Below are 15903 nucleotides of genomic sequence, written 5' to 3'. Positions count from 1 at the left end.
CTCCTATTCCATCCGCCCGTCCCCTAATCGACTCTTGCATGCCGCCCTCCAAAGAGTTGTCCAAGAAAATCCCCTCTATGCGACCAAAAGAAAAAGAAAAAGTGTGTGTGTGTGTGATGGGGTATCTTGGCTGGCCGAATCTATAAAAGAACACCATCCCGGATTCAAGAAAACAATATATAAAAATGCAATAATTGGAGAATCTGTCCGTCCAATTTCGTTTCCCCTTGGTCGCTGTATTCTGTCTCGGGTTTTTCAACCGAGTCCGAATGTCGCCTCCTCTTCTGCAGGCGTCGGCGTCTTGGACATTTCAGCCCTATCTAGATGCAGACCCAAGCACGCGGCGCTCTGACTCCTTGAGAAGCTAGCACTCTCGCTGTCCATGTCGGGTCGCGGACTAGGCATGGGACTGGGAACCCTCGATGCGGTCTCCTCTGTGATGAGCGCAGGGGCCGATGTCGCCTTGTGCTGGTTATTGTTGGCGTTGTTACTCCGACGGAGCAGGTTCATCTCCTCGCGCTCCTTGACGAGCTGCTTCTCGGCCGCAATGGCGCGGTCGCGCATCTCCTCGACGTCCTCGCGGCGGACGACCTTGCGGAGGCCCTCCGAGGCCTGGATGAGGCCGTCGATGCTGATGGCGTGGTTGGTCATCTGGTGGTTGATGTAGGTGTAGACCGCGGCCGGGGCGTCGCACTGGAGCAGCTGGGGCTCGTTGAGCTTGAGGAGGGCGAGGGCGACCCGGAACAAGAAAGTGCTGCCGTCGTTGATGCAGAGGACCACGTCCCAGACGCGGAACAGGGCCTCGGCCGAGAGGCAGTCCGTAAAGACGCTGAGGAACCACTGGAAGGTCAGGGCCTCGAGCTCGATGCTCAGGTCGTCGAGGTGCTGCGACAACTTCGGCAGCACATGGGCCACGTACTGGCGCAGGACCTGTTGATCCGCGCGCGACGCCATCAGGCTGTGGTCGTAGTAGCCCTGCGGCAGGATCTGCTCGATGATCGAGGTCAAGACCCAAAACGCATCCTCGGTGGAGGGCATGATTAGAAGCAAGTTGGCAGCGATGAGGTTCATGCCTTGGCAGTACCCAACTTCGTGGTTGCGTCTGGAATAGGCGAGGAGAACCTGCTTCAGTTTGCCAACTCCTGGTCCTTTACGGAAGAAGATGTTGTCCGTCAACGTACGAGTGATGTCCATCTCGATTTGTGAGACGACCGCAGGATCGTCGTCTTCTGCTGATTGACTGACGAGATCATCGTAGTAGCCTGGAATTCGCGTGGAAAGTGCGCCCGAGCACTCTGACCAGATCTTTGGACGATTGGCGACGGGGATACCTCCTAAAACCAAGGTTTTGAATTCGTTCGCCTTTGCGCGGCCGACCTTCCCCTTGACGCCAAGGTCGGCAACGCCAATGGTCTCCCCGTCGGAGAATTTAGCCTCAGGAATCATGACGGGAGCTTTCTGAAAACGAGCCTCCGCAGCGGCGGTAGCCGCCGCAATGGCGGCTTCGTCTTCGCGCCGGCGTTCTGCTCTCACTTTGCGCAAAAATTCATTCCAGCGTAAAGTCTTCTCTCTCTGGAGAGCATCATGAACATCACTAAGCTGCTGCAGTAGTAGTTTCACCGGTTCGGCGTCTTCTTTGACCAAGGTTGCTGCAGCAGGTTCATCATCGGGCTTTGCGGCTCCCTCGATGTTAGGAGCAGGTGCGGTACCCAGGGGAGGTACAAACCCACGCTCGTCTGAAGTTATGACAACGGGTGACCTAGAAGCATCGCTGCCGTCCAGAACTTGGATGCCTGATGCAGTAATGGAAGGGGTATGCGAGAGCAGCTCCGTGGGAAACGTAGCGATCTTTAGATAGTCCTGCCAACGTTTGGCTTTGCCCTGTTCCACAGAACCCTCGCTAGAATTTGGCGTGCCGGGCCTATCGCCACTGCCGATGTCGATAGTTGAGCTGGCATTATCGTCCAGTAGGTTAGGCGATATATTCGATCGTCCGCTAGTCAGCATCTCAGTGCGGCTGCCCCTTTTCACCTGTCGCGCCACCTGTGCTGCTTCCCTCTGCCTTTTCTTACGGCGTTGGTCGTAAATGAACCCAAAGCGGTCAGTAAGATAATCGGAGCCCATGTAGTTGTTATAAATATGCGTCAGCGTCGGCGGCTGGCCTTCAGGGGAGAAAATTGTGTCCATCTCAACAGGGCCGTACTTGTCAGGTCGGGTGGCCGAGGGGCTAGGAGGGCTTGTGCCCATCGTGTCCCACCTCTCATGCGGCTGGCTCCGTGGTGCAACATTGAGCGGAGCTGGTGTTGGCCGTCGCATGGCCATGAGAGATTTGGGGCCGAACTGGGTAGAGACGGCTCGGCTCGAAGCACTCGACTTGGCACTGGTGCTCGAAGGTGCCCGCAAAGAACCGCCTTGGCCTGCCGAGCTCGTTCTCCCCCGGAAGGAATCGCCATCACGGGCAGTTTTTCCTGCTACTAGTTGCAAAGCCATGCTAGCAAGAGACCCTGACTGCTTCCTGGGTACTTGGTTCGAATAGACACTCGAAGCCCTGCTGGAGCTCCTTACGGAAGCCGAGTCGGGAGGAGTGAAAAGATTCTCCTGGAGCGGGGGTCGTCGCTCCCCCGTTGCTGGAGCTCGAACAGCCGCGCGAGCCGGATCGCCATTGAGACTGCTTGTCCGACTGTTCCTTTTTGATGTGCCACTCCCCAGGATCCAGTCTTTCCACCCTCTCGTTGTGCCCTTCGCTTCGTCTCCCTTGGGGCCAGGTAGACTGTTCCCTCTGATGGTGGCATCATTGGTGTCTCCTAGGACGTAATTCCCATACGACACCGAGTCCTGCATCGCATCGCTCATGAGGTCCGACAGTCCATCGCCACGGGCCCTTTTGGATTCCTCCTGGGCTTTCAGGTCCAATTCGATCGCCCGCAGTTTGGTTTCGAGGTCGAGATTGGACAAGCCACACTCTAGTATTATCTTGCGCAGAGCTCTCTCGCGGATGTCGGCCTTGCGCCGGAGGGTATCAATCTGCGCTTCGCGCTGCGCCAGGTCTTCTGAAATCTGGCGAACGAGGGGCACGGCTCCTTGCTTGGCGATCAGGCCTTCGATATGCTCGTCGGGCGCAACATGAAGCGCACCGGGCACCTTGCGGGTCGCCAGCGGGGTATCTTCGAAGAGGGCATTTCGTGGCGAAGTTTTGTTCGGGGTGTCGGAAGAGATCAAGGTGTCGACTATGGAATGGACGGACTGTGGGTTGGACGTCTTCCTGGGCGAGACAGTGGCCGTTGCAGCGGCGGCGGTGGCAGCGATCTCGAGGTCAGGCGTCAGGGGGCGCTCGAATGAGGGAGAGCCCGGGGAGAAGTCGGGAAACGAGGTCAGCGACTTGTCAGACGCGGCAATGGACGAGGCCGAGCTGGAGGGCTGAGAGGTGATTTTGGCCCTTGATCGGGATTTGGCGCGGAGGGTGTGGCCTCTGGTGCTCCTGATGGAGGCGGTTGATAGCTGTGACGTAGAGCGCTCAAGGTGCGCTGAGGGTTCGGGCTCCATTTCATGGTTCATGGCATAGCCCAGCAAGCAGCATCCAGGTTGCGAGCGGGCGAGTGGGCAAGCGGGCGCGGGATTGGAAGGAAGTTATCTTGGCTGTGCTGTCTGTGTTGGTAGCAGCAAGAGAAAGTGTGTGCCCGTTTGAGACATGGCTCTTGGGTGTGTGTGTGTGTGTGTGTGTGTATGTGGTTAATAAAAACAGAAACCGAACAGTGACGGCTTGTGATGCATGGCTACCTACTTACTTAGGTTCAAGTGTTCGGGTATTGGAGGGGGGGCGTTTATGTTATCTTATGCAAGTTAGGTATATCTTGGCTAAAAAGGTCCCGGTGCAGTTACACAGATGTCGTAGGCTACCTAATGTTTAATTTAGTTCTGTGTTGGTTGGCTGGGTAAGAGGTACCAGTACCGTTACTCAAGCTCCAACAGTACTTAAGTACATACACTAGCACCTGCTAGAAACAACTAATAGGCTGCCAGCTGTGCCCCGGATTTTTGTATCTTAGTGGCACGTAGCGCTGTGGGCGGGCGGACAGGTATCGACAGGTATCGACAGGTATCGACAGACATCGCTAGCGGGTGCGACTGTCTCGAATCCATGCCCAATGGCCCTGCCCCCGGTCCAATTGATTTCCTTGGCTTGCATATGGCGACGGTGATCAATTCAATGGGAATGCATGCCAAGCAGCTGCCGCTCTCAGGGTTCAATGTCCCTTCAACAATGTTCCGCAGTGGGTCTTGCGGTGCACAAGTAGTCAGCCCTAGGCCTGGTATTTCCATTTTAAGCCATCGCTTGATGGAATTCACCCAGCTGGAGCTGGTCTACCAAGGGATCGGCCTACTGGAATTCTGTATCAGACGTTAGCTACACGTATGCTAATTTTGTACGCCCAAGGGCTGGTTTATACATAGGCACATACTATCTATCCGCTTTGAGACCATCACCAAATTTAGCCAGAGGCTATTTGTGGAAAGAATAAAGAGCACTGGCCCATAACAACCAAAGTCACTGCTGCAAACCGCAGCAAGTCCACCGGGAGTGCTAGGATTCCAACTCGTGTACAGCGACGGCCGGACATAGAATTACATATGTTGCAAATTCCATACGTAGCAGCAACACCACGCAGAAGGTTATTATATACTATTCCCAGATGAAGCTGGCAATAAAGTGGCTTCACAACCTGGTGAAGGTAAACTCCCACTCCTCGAAGTCAGAGTCAAACGATGGTGGCCAGCTACGCCATCGCCACTGATCCTTGTTTGAAAATGGTTGTCTCTGGTTCTCGGCTTCTACGGTGGCTCGTGGTAATGCTATGAGCATATCCGATGACGAGCGGTCTTCTATGGATTGAGCATTCGTCTTGAAGGTATAACACTGAATTGGTTGATTCTGTGTTTCTATCAAGTCAGTACGGAGACAGATACATAGGCGTGCCTTCTTCGGTGGTATTGAAGCAAATTTCAGTGTTAGCCATCTCGTTATCGTAACCAAATGCGTGCTCCATGTGTCGGGTATCTGCTGTTTAAGACTTGTTGAAAGGGGACAGCGCTGGAAGGGCAGATGCAGATGATGAGAAATAACAGGCAAAGTATTTGTAGTAATACACAAGGCCGGGGCAATAGACGAAGGAAGACAAAGAACACATCACACTTACTTAGACGTTTGGTACTAGAGTGTGATTTGTCTGCAACCCAGGCAACGTAGTAGTGGTCACACGCCGACGAGCCCCTTTCCATCGACAACCCCTAGATCACGCCGACGAGCCCTTTGCCATGAACAACCCCCTGGGCCGTCGACAAACCCCTGGGCGCCGACGAGCCCCTGGTCGACGATGAGCTCCTAGCCTGAGCCAACGGCCCTTGCTGCTGCAGGTTGCAATGGCAGAAAATATCTAAACCAGCCACGCAGTGACTTTATCAGTCCGATAACAAACCCCAGGCGCGTCTTTGGCGCCTTAGGAACTAAATAACAGCGCCTTGGTGCCCTGGGATCAAGTTTGGTCGGGAATACGCTCGGTACCGACCCTTCACCTTGCCTTGGACATAGTCCAACCCCTCCAAGATCCTTTCATATTTCTCCCACGCTTTTTCTAAGTCAGCGTGACCGTTTCGTGTTTTGTTATTCAGCATTGTTCGATTCAAGGTGAAAATTCTGTTATCTCTTCCACTCCGCGAGGAACAGAGAGGCACTCGCCCGATAAGATCAGCTGGTATGTTTCAACAGTGATGCTCGCCACAAGCATCTCACTCTGGCCTCCAACCTTTCATTCAGCTTGACTTCCAACAGTTCATACTGTTACAAAACACCTTTCATATCGGTTGGGTTTCGTCTCATACCATCCCCTTGTGGTTCCCATCTCATACCCTCCTGCCGCAACTTTCACCTTATACCACTTCGTCGTGAATACAACCTCATACCACCCCTCACGACTTTCATTGCACACCTACACCACGCCTCCCATCTAGCTTTCGTGAATGCTATTGCCCGCTAGAGGTCAGTACTGCTTGAATTCACACCCGCCCCCGCCCCCGCTCCCATGCTTTCGCTCCCTTTCACTCCTCTCCTGCGACTAATATAAAAAAGAACAGGGTTGTTACTGACAGAGTATTGCTGCTCTGTCCAACATGGATAGCTGGGCGCCAGTCCGCGCTACGTGCGCAAAGCCTGACTGCCCCAACAATCAGCGTATAACGGTTGAGTGTCAGTGGTGCCAGCTCGTCCGGTACTGCAGCGACGATTGCTGGAAGCAAGATCAAGCTAGGCATGGATCACTGTGTAGTTCTCATCAAAGCCGAAAGGGTAAATTCTACAAAGTAGGCCAGGACACCAGAGAGCTGGTGGTGGAGGACGACGGCGAGCTCCCATACCCTCACCTCAGGTCAGGTACCCTCCAGGAGGCACCAAGACATGGAGAAGAGCCGAGACTTTTTCCAGTAACAAGGTCAAGAGTCTCATCACTCCTGAAGTTAGCGAGACCGCTGATGAGATCAACATCGACATAGAGGGTAAGTCAATTCAGCCAACCTCTGGACGGCCAGAATCGCTAATGAACGAAAAGGGTTCGGTGACTTGGGATTAGTCATTGAGTCGTTTTTATCAATCCCAAAAGGTACCAAGAAGGGAATCGGTTTCCACATGGTGGAGGCAGACGACGAGGCCATCGCACGTCTGTTTGTCATCCTTACCATGGCCTCCATGTGTACCCACTATCTTCAGACGGCCGAGGCCATATTGCACTATTGGTACTCGGCATTTCTCCCCTATTGGGTGGTACGATTCCTCGAAAAGCATGTCGGAGAAGCGGCATTGGCGGTACAATCCGAATGCAATGGTATTGATGAGGCCTTTGTACAGGCCAAACTGAACCATGGCAACAAATCGCCAACCAACTTGTTCGTGTACTGGTTCTCGGGCAAATTCGCTCGTGATGACCTCATGAGCTTTATACGGGCATGCCATCTACCTAAGCGTCGTGCTATGTTACAGAGGGCGCACAACATCAGCCGCCGCCGAAAAGGCATCGCAGCCGAGCTCCTAGGACAGGCTCATCCAGAATGGCGCTCCAGCCAGATGGAGTACCTGAAGACGGGTGTATTAGGTCCCATAGGCACTTCAAAGGAAGACTTTAGGCACCCGAACCCGGCATTCTTCCGAGATTGGGAAAGATGCCGAGACTATGGCTTCGACCCGATGGAGGCTTGGGTGGACATCTATAAGCCTGATAGCCGATCCGACTTGCCAGAAGACGATGGCCATGGCAACTTCTTTTACTACATGAGAAAGAAGCTGATGAATTTCCTGAAAGTCCTGGAGCACACTGGGGACTACAAAATCATCATAGGCCCCCGAAGTTGTCCAGCGCCCAACATAGACTGGACTGCGAAATGGCAGGCTGAGCCCAAGTTGGCCATGGTTAGTTTGGAAGACCTCACAAAGCTCATCATCCTTAGTCACAAAGAGGTCCAGGATGGCTCTTCTAGCGACACCAAAGCCCAAGCGTCATCCGACGACCGCCCCGCAAAGGTTGCCGAGGGCACTAAGGAGCAGGGAGGTAACCCTGGAAAGCCCCAGTCGGGAGAGCAGTCCCGCAGGAAGCGCATGACAAAGTCGGAGAGACGTAAGGCTGCCTTAGCGAACAAGAGGAAGTTGGCTGCAGCCAAATCGGCCAAGGAGCCGAAGGTTCATGAGAGCTTGGAGCCAAAATACGAACCCCCCATCGACACCTCGGACCCAGAAAGCGATACAGCATCGGAGTCGTCTAGAGTCGTATTTACTCCATCCAGTAGCTCAGGAGGTTCCGAGCCGGTTGCGCGTGAACATTCGCATCAGCAACTTACTGTAACGTCGTCACCTGAGGACGATGACGAGGATGAGAAAAATGGACGAGAGACTGATCAAGGAAGTGCGGTCTCAAGTTCTCCCACCGCTGTGGAAGGGCAACCTGTTTCAATTCTGGCCGACATTCTGCAAGAGCAACCTGTTTCGACTCCGGCCGACATTCTGCAAGAACAACCCGCAGCACCGCTTGCAGAGGAAACCGAGGATCAACCGGTTACGGTTGCCATACAGACAGAGCCGAAAAAAGCCGTGAAGCAAATCCAGTTTGGACGGATGCCTGTATTTACACCCGCCACGGACTCTCGTTACATCACACCTTGTCTATCCTCATTCGGGTCTTTGCCAAGCGAAGCCACTATATCACTACCTCCTAGTATCGCTACGAGTCCTCTTTCAACCCAGCAGTCAGAGACAATGAGACGAGAGGTCCGAGAGCAGCGCCGTGCGCACAGTAAGCCTCTGCCGCGTAGGGGAGAGAACCCGTGGGAGGTGTACGCCGAGGACCTTGTGAGTACTTATGAGGGAAAGGGACCGGCGCACACCGCGGCCGAAGCTGACGTATCGGCGGACTCACAGCCTAGTCCAATGCAATTGCCGCCACTGTATACCTCCGCGCAACTCAGTGGACCCATGATCGGCCTGTGGCCAGAGGCGCCCGAGCAGCAAGCACCAGAGGAGCCCGTCCACGTGGCACCGGGCAATGGAGATGGTACCAGTGCTCAGCTCCCACCCTTTTCCCGGTTCGTGGCGACCACTCAGGCACCGCTCGCCAGCCAAAGTAGAGATCCGGCAGCCGCGCTTCGCCTGGCCCCTATGGCCCACCGGCGTCACGCTATGCCGGACGTCGTTGCGAGACCTGGTGAGCGCATTGTTCACCAGGAAACCCATTATCGTCACGGCAGAAGGGTTTCAATTCTCACGGCCACGGTTGCTGACCCGCCTGAGTCTGTAGGCCCAGTCGAATCGCAGGCTAGCGACAACCAGACCGCCCCCTATCCATCTGCGTCCCAAGCACCTTTGTATGCACCTCAGGACCCGGAGATCGAGCCGGCCACTTACCATCCCGAGCCTGTTGGCCAACCCGACCCGCAGACTGAGGATAAGCAACCTGAGTCCGCAATGTACAGCCCAGGCGATAGAAACCCGATTGTGTCAGACAGCCACACGGAGAACCACACAGTCACGGGCGGAAGCGATGATGTGAAGATCCAAGAAGCAGCCGGCAATGATGATGGTTACGTCGATGAGGAGGCTCAAGACACGGGCTTACAGATTGAGGCGGATAATGGCGGCGACGCCATCGTTGATGAAAACGCCGGCGCCGAAGCTCAGGATACCGAGCCCAAATTGACCAGAGCCCAGAAGAAACGCCAAAATCGCAAGGCCAGATCCAAGGCTGAGAAGGATACGGCTGAGGTCGAGGCTCAGGTCCTAGCCCGGGCTGAGGCCGAAGCTCGGGTCCGAGCACTGGCTGAGGCACAGGCTGAGGCTGAGGCTCAAGCCGAGGCTGAGGTTGAGGCTGTACTCGGGGCTATAGAAAGAGCCAACGGAATCACGGCCGGCGCTCAGGTCGTGGCCCAGGGTGAAGAAGACAGCGAAACTCTGGCTGCAGAGCTTTTGGCCGCAGATAAGGGTGATGGTGAAATCGGCGGGCTCACTGGACTCGATATCCTTGCCGCAGCCGCAGCAGCACAAGGTAACGCTCCGATTACCGAGGTCACAGTTGCGAGGGTCATGTTCGAGAAACTCAAAAAAGCCAGACGGACTTTCCGCGCCACCCAGACCACCTCCCACGACAGCCCTGCAAATGCCCCGGGCCCTGCTCCCCTGGAGAATTTGACCCAGTCTGAGCCCGACGCCGACACCGACGCCCAGGCCTCCGACGTTCCTATCAACACACCAGAGACTTGTCCTTCCAATGAAAGTCCCACGGACGCCCCGGTGCCTAGTTCGTTCGATAACTTGGACCAGTCCGAGTCCGACGTCGGCGTCGACGTCCAGGCCTATGTTAACCCTAGCAACACACCGGAGACTGGTCCCCTTAATGACAGCCCCGTAAGCGCTCCGGTGCCTAGTTCGTTCGAATACTTGGACCAATTCGAAACCGACGCCAACGTCCAGGATCATGATGACCCTGGTAACAGCACATTGGAGACTGGTCCTTCCGATGACAGTTCTGTGGACGCCCCGGTGCCTAGTTCGTTTGAGTATATGGACCAGCCCGTGTCTGACGCCGACGTCCAGAGCCACGAGAACTCTGCCAACACGCCTACAACTGTTTTTCACGTCTCCATCCCGCGGTCCGCGCCCGCGTCCTGCCCGGACCCGCCCTCCGGCCCGACCATTCTCGAGAACGGTACACGGATCCGCGAAGGCTACACGGCCGCCGACCTCACGGAGCTCGAGGTGTATTCCTTTGTTACCTAGGAGGAACTGAAGGACCCTACGAAGCGCCGACCGGTCCCCTGGACCGCCGAGGACCGGGCTGCCTGTGACGTGACACCAAGTCTGCGTGGCCCAACCTTTGTCAAGCCATCGGAGAGAGGATCATACTTTCCTGAGATGTACCCTGAGGACTATCCTGACAGATTCCCGCCGAAGGATCAGGAGATCGATGATGATAAGGCCGACCTCGGCGAGCAGGAAGATGATCCTGGCGAGGAGGAGAAGGATCTCGGCGAGCGGGACTAGACCTGCGGAACCCCTTTGGTATCGCACAAGGAGGCCTGGCGCTGGTTAACATGATCACCATGTTCATCAGGTTGAATAATATGGCCTAGAAGCAGCGGCTTGGTTTCATGGATTCACGGTATCGTTTAGGTACTGCGATTATGTTTGATTAGTTGTATTATTAAGACTTGCTAAGCGATGGCGACGATAGATAGCCCAAAGATTCAGGGGTGACACAATGAGAAGATCTGGCTTTAGACAGAATATGGTTCCAAGTGAGACAAAGACACAATGACAAAGTGCCTACTGTGTCGCGATGCAGCACACAAAAGTAACGGGTATCATGGCCTGATCGCACTGCAATGGTCTCGTGTACCTCGAGACTGACTGGAATACTCCAAGGTAGCCTAAGGGCGTGTTTACTCTGGTTAGCCAGCTGAACTTTTGGGCCGCGCACGTCCCCTTAAAGGGGCTAGAAGCATACGTCCGGTGACGGCCCCCTTTTTTTACATATTAGCCGAAAATCCAGCAGTGTGTTTACTTCGACCCCTTGGCTGAAAATGAAAAAAAGCTGGCTGACCGTCGTCTTGTCTTTTTTCGTCTCGTCTCGGGACCGGCCAATCGTATTTAATTATATCGACGAATCTTGGCTGAATGAAACAGCCGACCTTAGGCCGGCTGATCCAGCTTTTCGACTGCCTTACAGGGCCTTACAGGGCGTAGAGGGCGCTGTAAAGGGTGCTGTAAAGAGTGCTGTAGCTTATGAAGGGTACTGTGGGAGTGATGAGTGTAGCATTGCTCGCGCTCGGTCCTCGAACCGGCGTGCGTCAAAATTGGTGTGTGTAGCATTGCTTACGCTCGGCCCTTAACGTACGCTCGATCTCCCGAAAGGTTGATTCTTATTTCGAATAAGATTCGAATAAGCTGGCTGAAGAGGTGCGTACGTCGGCCGATAAGCTGGAAGCTGGCTGACTAGAGTAAACACGTCCTAAGACAACTCAGTGAGGGACAAGTGTATCGCGTGCCACGTGACGGAGTGGCAAAAACGTGGGCAGATCTACTGGGACAAGGGTTGTGGCAATCGTTCTAGAAGGGCAAAGGAATAAGCAAACATAATCGGCTGTTGAGTATCAAATCACGCACGGCACATTGACCACGGGCCCGAATCGTGTCGTTTTACCATGAGGTGAAGACGCCCTCGTATGTGATTATCCGACCAGCACCCATGCCCAGGGCGCAGCCTGAATTGCTCGGATTAGACGGATCAGAAAATAGTAGGTAGGAGAAAGGAAAAAAGGGGTAGTGTGTTTGCTCAGTTTTCAACCATCGACGTGCCACCCGAACATCAGATTTGTCTTTTCTTTTCTTTTTTCTCTTCAGACGGGAGCGAGCGGGTAGCTACGACGACTACGACGTCGTGGTCGTTTAGGTTCAATTAATCAGGCCTGGCTCCCCCTTGGGGGCGGCGCCTGTAAGCCGGCAATACCGCGCCGCTCACAGCTCAACACAGCAACAGTCCATTCCACCCTACCTCAAACATTGCCCCGTAATGGTAGCTGGCCTTAATAGTAGCTGACGTGGACGCTCCGGTCTGATTTGCATGATGTCACCAGCACTCCAGGCGGGCCTAATGGGAATGGGAATTTTCAAGCTTTCTGTACCCGAGCCTAGCTAGCGCTGCATACAGGCGGCCTCATCTTACTCCTTCCTGTACGATCTCGAGCTACAGAAACCCACCAGTCCAGAGTGCAGCGGGAAAGCAAGTACTGTGGTGGTCATGGTCCCAAGAGGCCGGCGTTGTTCATTGATGCGCTGTTGAACTGGTGACAAATGAGTAAGCTCACTCCCTCACTCCCTCAGTACTTCTTGACCCGACTGGCCTGCCTTGCACTTGCATGAACGGGTTCGGGAAAAGAAGGAGGAAAAAGCCTCGTGCATTCGCCTGCTATTGCCATCCACAAGCAAGCAGCGGATGGCCATGCACGTTTCCTCTGGGGCTCAGGGAAAAGGAGTCGGTGACTGACCGGTAGATATCCGCGGGCCGGCAAGGGCTCTGACCATAAGCCTCTGCTACTAGCTAAGCGTGTACAGTAGAAGTCTGAAGTGCCAGCTAACGAAAAGTGACCATTGGCAGTGAGCCAAGCGGGATGGTTCGGAGAGTGATGGGATGGTGGATTCCAAAGCACGAAGCACGAAGCACGAAGCACACCACACCCACCCACCAGATCGATCCCTGCTAGTGCCTGGCCAGTGGAAACACTCCGTGCCAAGCTTTTCTGCCAACCCTCCAGGGCGTGCTGGGCTTTGTTGTTTTCGTGCTACCCCAGCGTTCGCCAATTACGCACATAAACATTGGAACAGCACCCTACCACGGCTGAAACCATGCCTGCCCCAGCTTCCTGTACGGTTTAGGGGGGAAACGAGGAGTCGATCCGGTGTGTGTCGTGGGGTGACCACTCTCGCACTTACTAACTTCAAATCAGCTCCCTACCTACATGTCCCTGTCTGAACAGGACAAGTCAGGTAACCTGCTGGGTTACGCACTGTAAGCTGGCCTGACACTGACGCCGACAATGGCACCAGCACCAGACTTCCAATGACACCAGCGGAGGCACCCTCTTCCCTTGTCCTTCTAGCTGGCCGTCGTCGATGGTGAGTGAATGCACGTAGGTATAAATAAAAGCGCCCACTCTGCCTGCGGAAGCAACAGAACCTCGTCCTTCCAAGTACGTGTAGTTGGCATTCCAGCATTCGCGCTCCTCTCCTGGCACTTTGTAATCGCACATTGCACCGTTGCTACCCCGCACCCGCACCTTCCTGGCATCCATCCATTGACATCTATCATCAAAATTGATCCACAGGTCGGTGGTCGGTGTAGGTACGTAGCTTCCCTCTATATTGCACTTGCATTCAGAAGCGTGCCTGACTATAAAGTCGACGTGTAAGTCGGACTCAACCAAGGTCATCCGCCTGAACGCACCTGCACCTGCCTTTCCTTCCTCGAGTACTGTTCTGGCCGCCCGCTCTTCATTCTGGTCAACTCTTTCCAGACAATCAACCTTCCTTTTTTCTCTTCAAACCTCACTCGCGCGCGCTCTCTCTCTCTCTCTCTCTCTTGTGGATACACAAGCAGCACCCCATAATTCCAGTTGCGTATACTAGATAGACTAGTTCCCTCAAGACCGCCAAGATGGTCCACCTTGCAAACATCCCCAATGACGCCGACATCAAGGATAAGCTCCCTGATGCCGTCAAGAAGATAAGTTTGCAGCTGAGCAACGAGGACGATTCCTTCACCACGAGCGTCTACGGCTCCCGCTTTGCCGCCGAAGACCTGCCCCGCCACGAGATGCCCGAGGGTGAGATGCCCAAAGAGGTCGCCTACCGCATGATCAAGGACGACCTCAGTCTCGATGGTAACCCCATGTTGAACCTGGCCTCGTTCGTCACCACCTACATGGAGGACGAGGCCGAGAAGCTCATGACCGAGTCCTTCTCCAAGAACTTCATCGACTATGAGGAGTACCCCCAGTCTGCCGACATCCAGGTGAGTCCCTCCCTCTCTGCTCCGACCTCGCCTCACAGCACGTTGGGGGGCGGCCCACTGCAAGACAAAGGGTTCAAGTGTACCGGACCACATGGACGTCTCACTGACATGTGCACTTTCTTTCCCGTTGCGGTAGAACCGTTGTGTATCCATGATTGGCCGCTTGTTCAACGCGCCCACCGATGATAGTAACGCAGCTGGTGCCATTGGCACTTCCTGCATCGGCTCTTCAGAAGCCATCATGCTGGGAGTTCTTGCCATGAAGAGACGGTGGAAGAACCAGAGAAAGGCGGCTGGCCTTTCCACAGAGAACCCAAACATCATCGTAAGTATTCCCCAAGAGAGCAAAACCAGCCACGTTATGCACCATCAGAGCGTGCTTGGAGTGAATGGTGGGGTGGAAGGCACGCTGCTCGCGGCCAATCCCCACGTCTCGGCAATGCGATGCTGATTGTGCTTCTTAGATGTCCTCGGCTGTCCAAGTTTGCTGGGAGAAAGCGGCAAGATACTTCGAGATTGAGGAGAAGCTTGTCTACTGCACACCGGAACGCTATGTCCTCGACCCGGAGGAGACGGTGAATCTGGTTGATGAGAATACCATCGGCATTTGCGCGATTCTGGGAACCACCTACGGTAAGCTTCAGATATGCAATTCCTGAGAATCTCTCTTGCTAACAACGAATATGCTATTAGTAAGTCATTTGCTTTCAAAGTTGGTGAAAAAAGCCAACTTAGGGACATTTCAGCAACACTCGGCCTGTTTTCCTTGAATACAGCATGAGCTTCTGAAAGATTCAAGTCTGCCAAATGTAAGTATGTGGCTAACAAGAATGCTTAGACTGGCGAGTACGAGGATGTTAAGGCCATCAACGACCTGCTGGTGCAGAGAGGCATGGATACACCGATTCACGTCGATGCTGCCAGCGGCGGTTTCGTGGCACCATTTGTGATGCCCGATCTGCAATGGGACTTCAGACTGGAACGTGTGGTGTCAATCAACGTATCTGGCCACAAGGTATGTCAATCATCTTAGAATGTGCCGCCAGGTTGCCAAGTAACTGACCAGTTCCAGTATGGCCTTGTGTACCCAGGTGTAGGATGGGTTGTCTGGCGCTCTGCCGAGTACCTGCCCCAGGAGCTCGTCTTCAACATCAACTACCTCGGCGCCGATCAGTCGAGTTTTACCTTGAACTTCTCCAAGGGTGCCAGTCAGGTTATTGGACAGTATTACCAGCTGATTCGACTCGGTAAGAAGGGCTACCGCGCCATTATGAGCAACTTGACCCGCACCGCCGACTACCTATCGAACTCGTTGGAGGCTCTGGGATTTGTTATCATGTCGAAGAAGTCGGGCGAAGGTCTACCCCTCGTTGCATTCCGCTTGAACACAGATGACAAGCACGAATTTGACGAGTTCGCCCTGGCACACAGACTGCGTGCTCGTGGTTGGGTCGTACCGGCCTACACGATGGCGCCCCACACGGGTCAGCTGAAGATGCTGCGTGTTGTCGTCCGTGAGGATTTCACCAAGAACCGATGCGACGCCCTGATCTGTGATATCAAGTATTGCATGGAGCTGCTCGAGCAGATGGACCGGGATTCCGTGAAGAAGATGGAGGCCTTCGTCAAAACCCACCATGCTACTAACTCATCTCAATCGAAGCACAACCATCCCAAATTCGCTGTAAGCAAACTCCAGCCTGGTCTGCATGCGAGAAGAGTAATAGGACAAGGGGCTAACAGCTGCGTATAGAACGAGAAACATTCCATTCAAGGTAAACATGGCAAGACTCACTCTATCTGCTAG

At 54.3% G+C, this 15903-nt stretch overlaps 3 protein-coding genes across 3 annotated transcripts; 2 read left to right on the top strand and 1 right to left on the bottom strand.

The window, feature by feature from the left end:
- Positions 1-255: 255 nt before the first annotated feature.
- Positions 256-3555, bottom strand: PG986_009520 (uncharacterized protein; the record flags this gene model as incomplete). The annotated part of the gene is made up of 1 exon (XM_066845742.1): positions 256-3555. One exon carries the CDS (start codon positions 3553-3555, stop codon positions 256-258), a length of 3300 nt encoding a protein of 1099 aa, XP_066698140.1.
- A 2610-nt stretch (positions 3556-6165) lies between these two features.
- PG986_009519 (uncharacterized protein) lies at positions 6166-10570 on the top strand (the record flags this gene model as incomplete). The annotated part of the gene is made up of 4 exons (XM_066845741.1): positions 6166-6419; positions 6476-6546; positions 6600-10285; positions 10331-10570. The coding sequence occupies 4 exons, from the start codon at positions 6166-6168 to the stop codon at positions 10568-10570; spliced, it is 4251 nt and encodes a 1416-aa protein (XP_066698139.1).
- Positions 10571-13739: 3169 nt separating this feature from the next.
- Positions 13740-15903, top strand: PG986_009518 (glutamate decarboxylase; the record flags this gene model as incomplete). Its single annotated transcript, XM_066845740.1, has 7 exons — positions 13740-14096; positions 14233-14421; positions 14561-14729; positions 14790-14812; positions 14935-15111; positions 15169-15780; positions 15850-15903. 7 exons carry the CDS (start codon positions 13740-13742, stop codon positions 15901-15903), a joined length of 1581 nt encoding a protein of 526 aa, XP_066698138.1.

Source organism: Apiospora aurea (assembly GCF_038362705.1).
Source record: "Apiospora aurea strain CBS 24483 chromosome Unknown utg000006l_segment0_segment0, whole genome shotgun sequence".
Lineage (NCBI taxonomy): Eukaryota > Fungi > Ascomycota > Sordariomycetes > Amphisphaeriales > Apiosporaceae > Apiospora > Apiospora aurea.
Note: the sequence above shows the minus strand (reverse complement) of the source record. Positions and strands in the feature narration are given on the sequence as shown.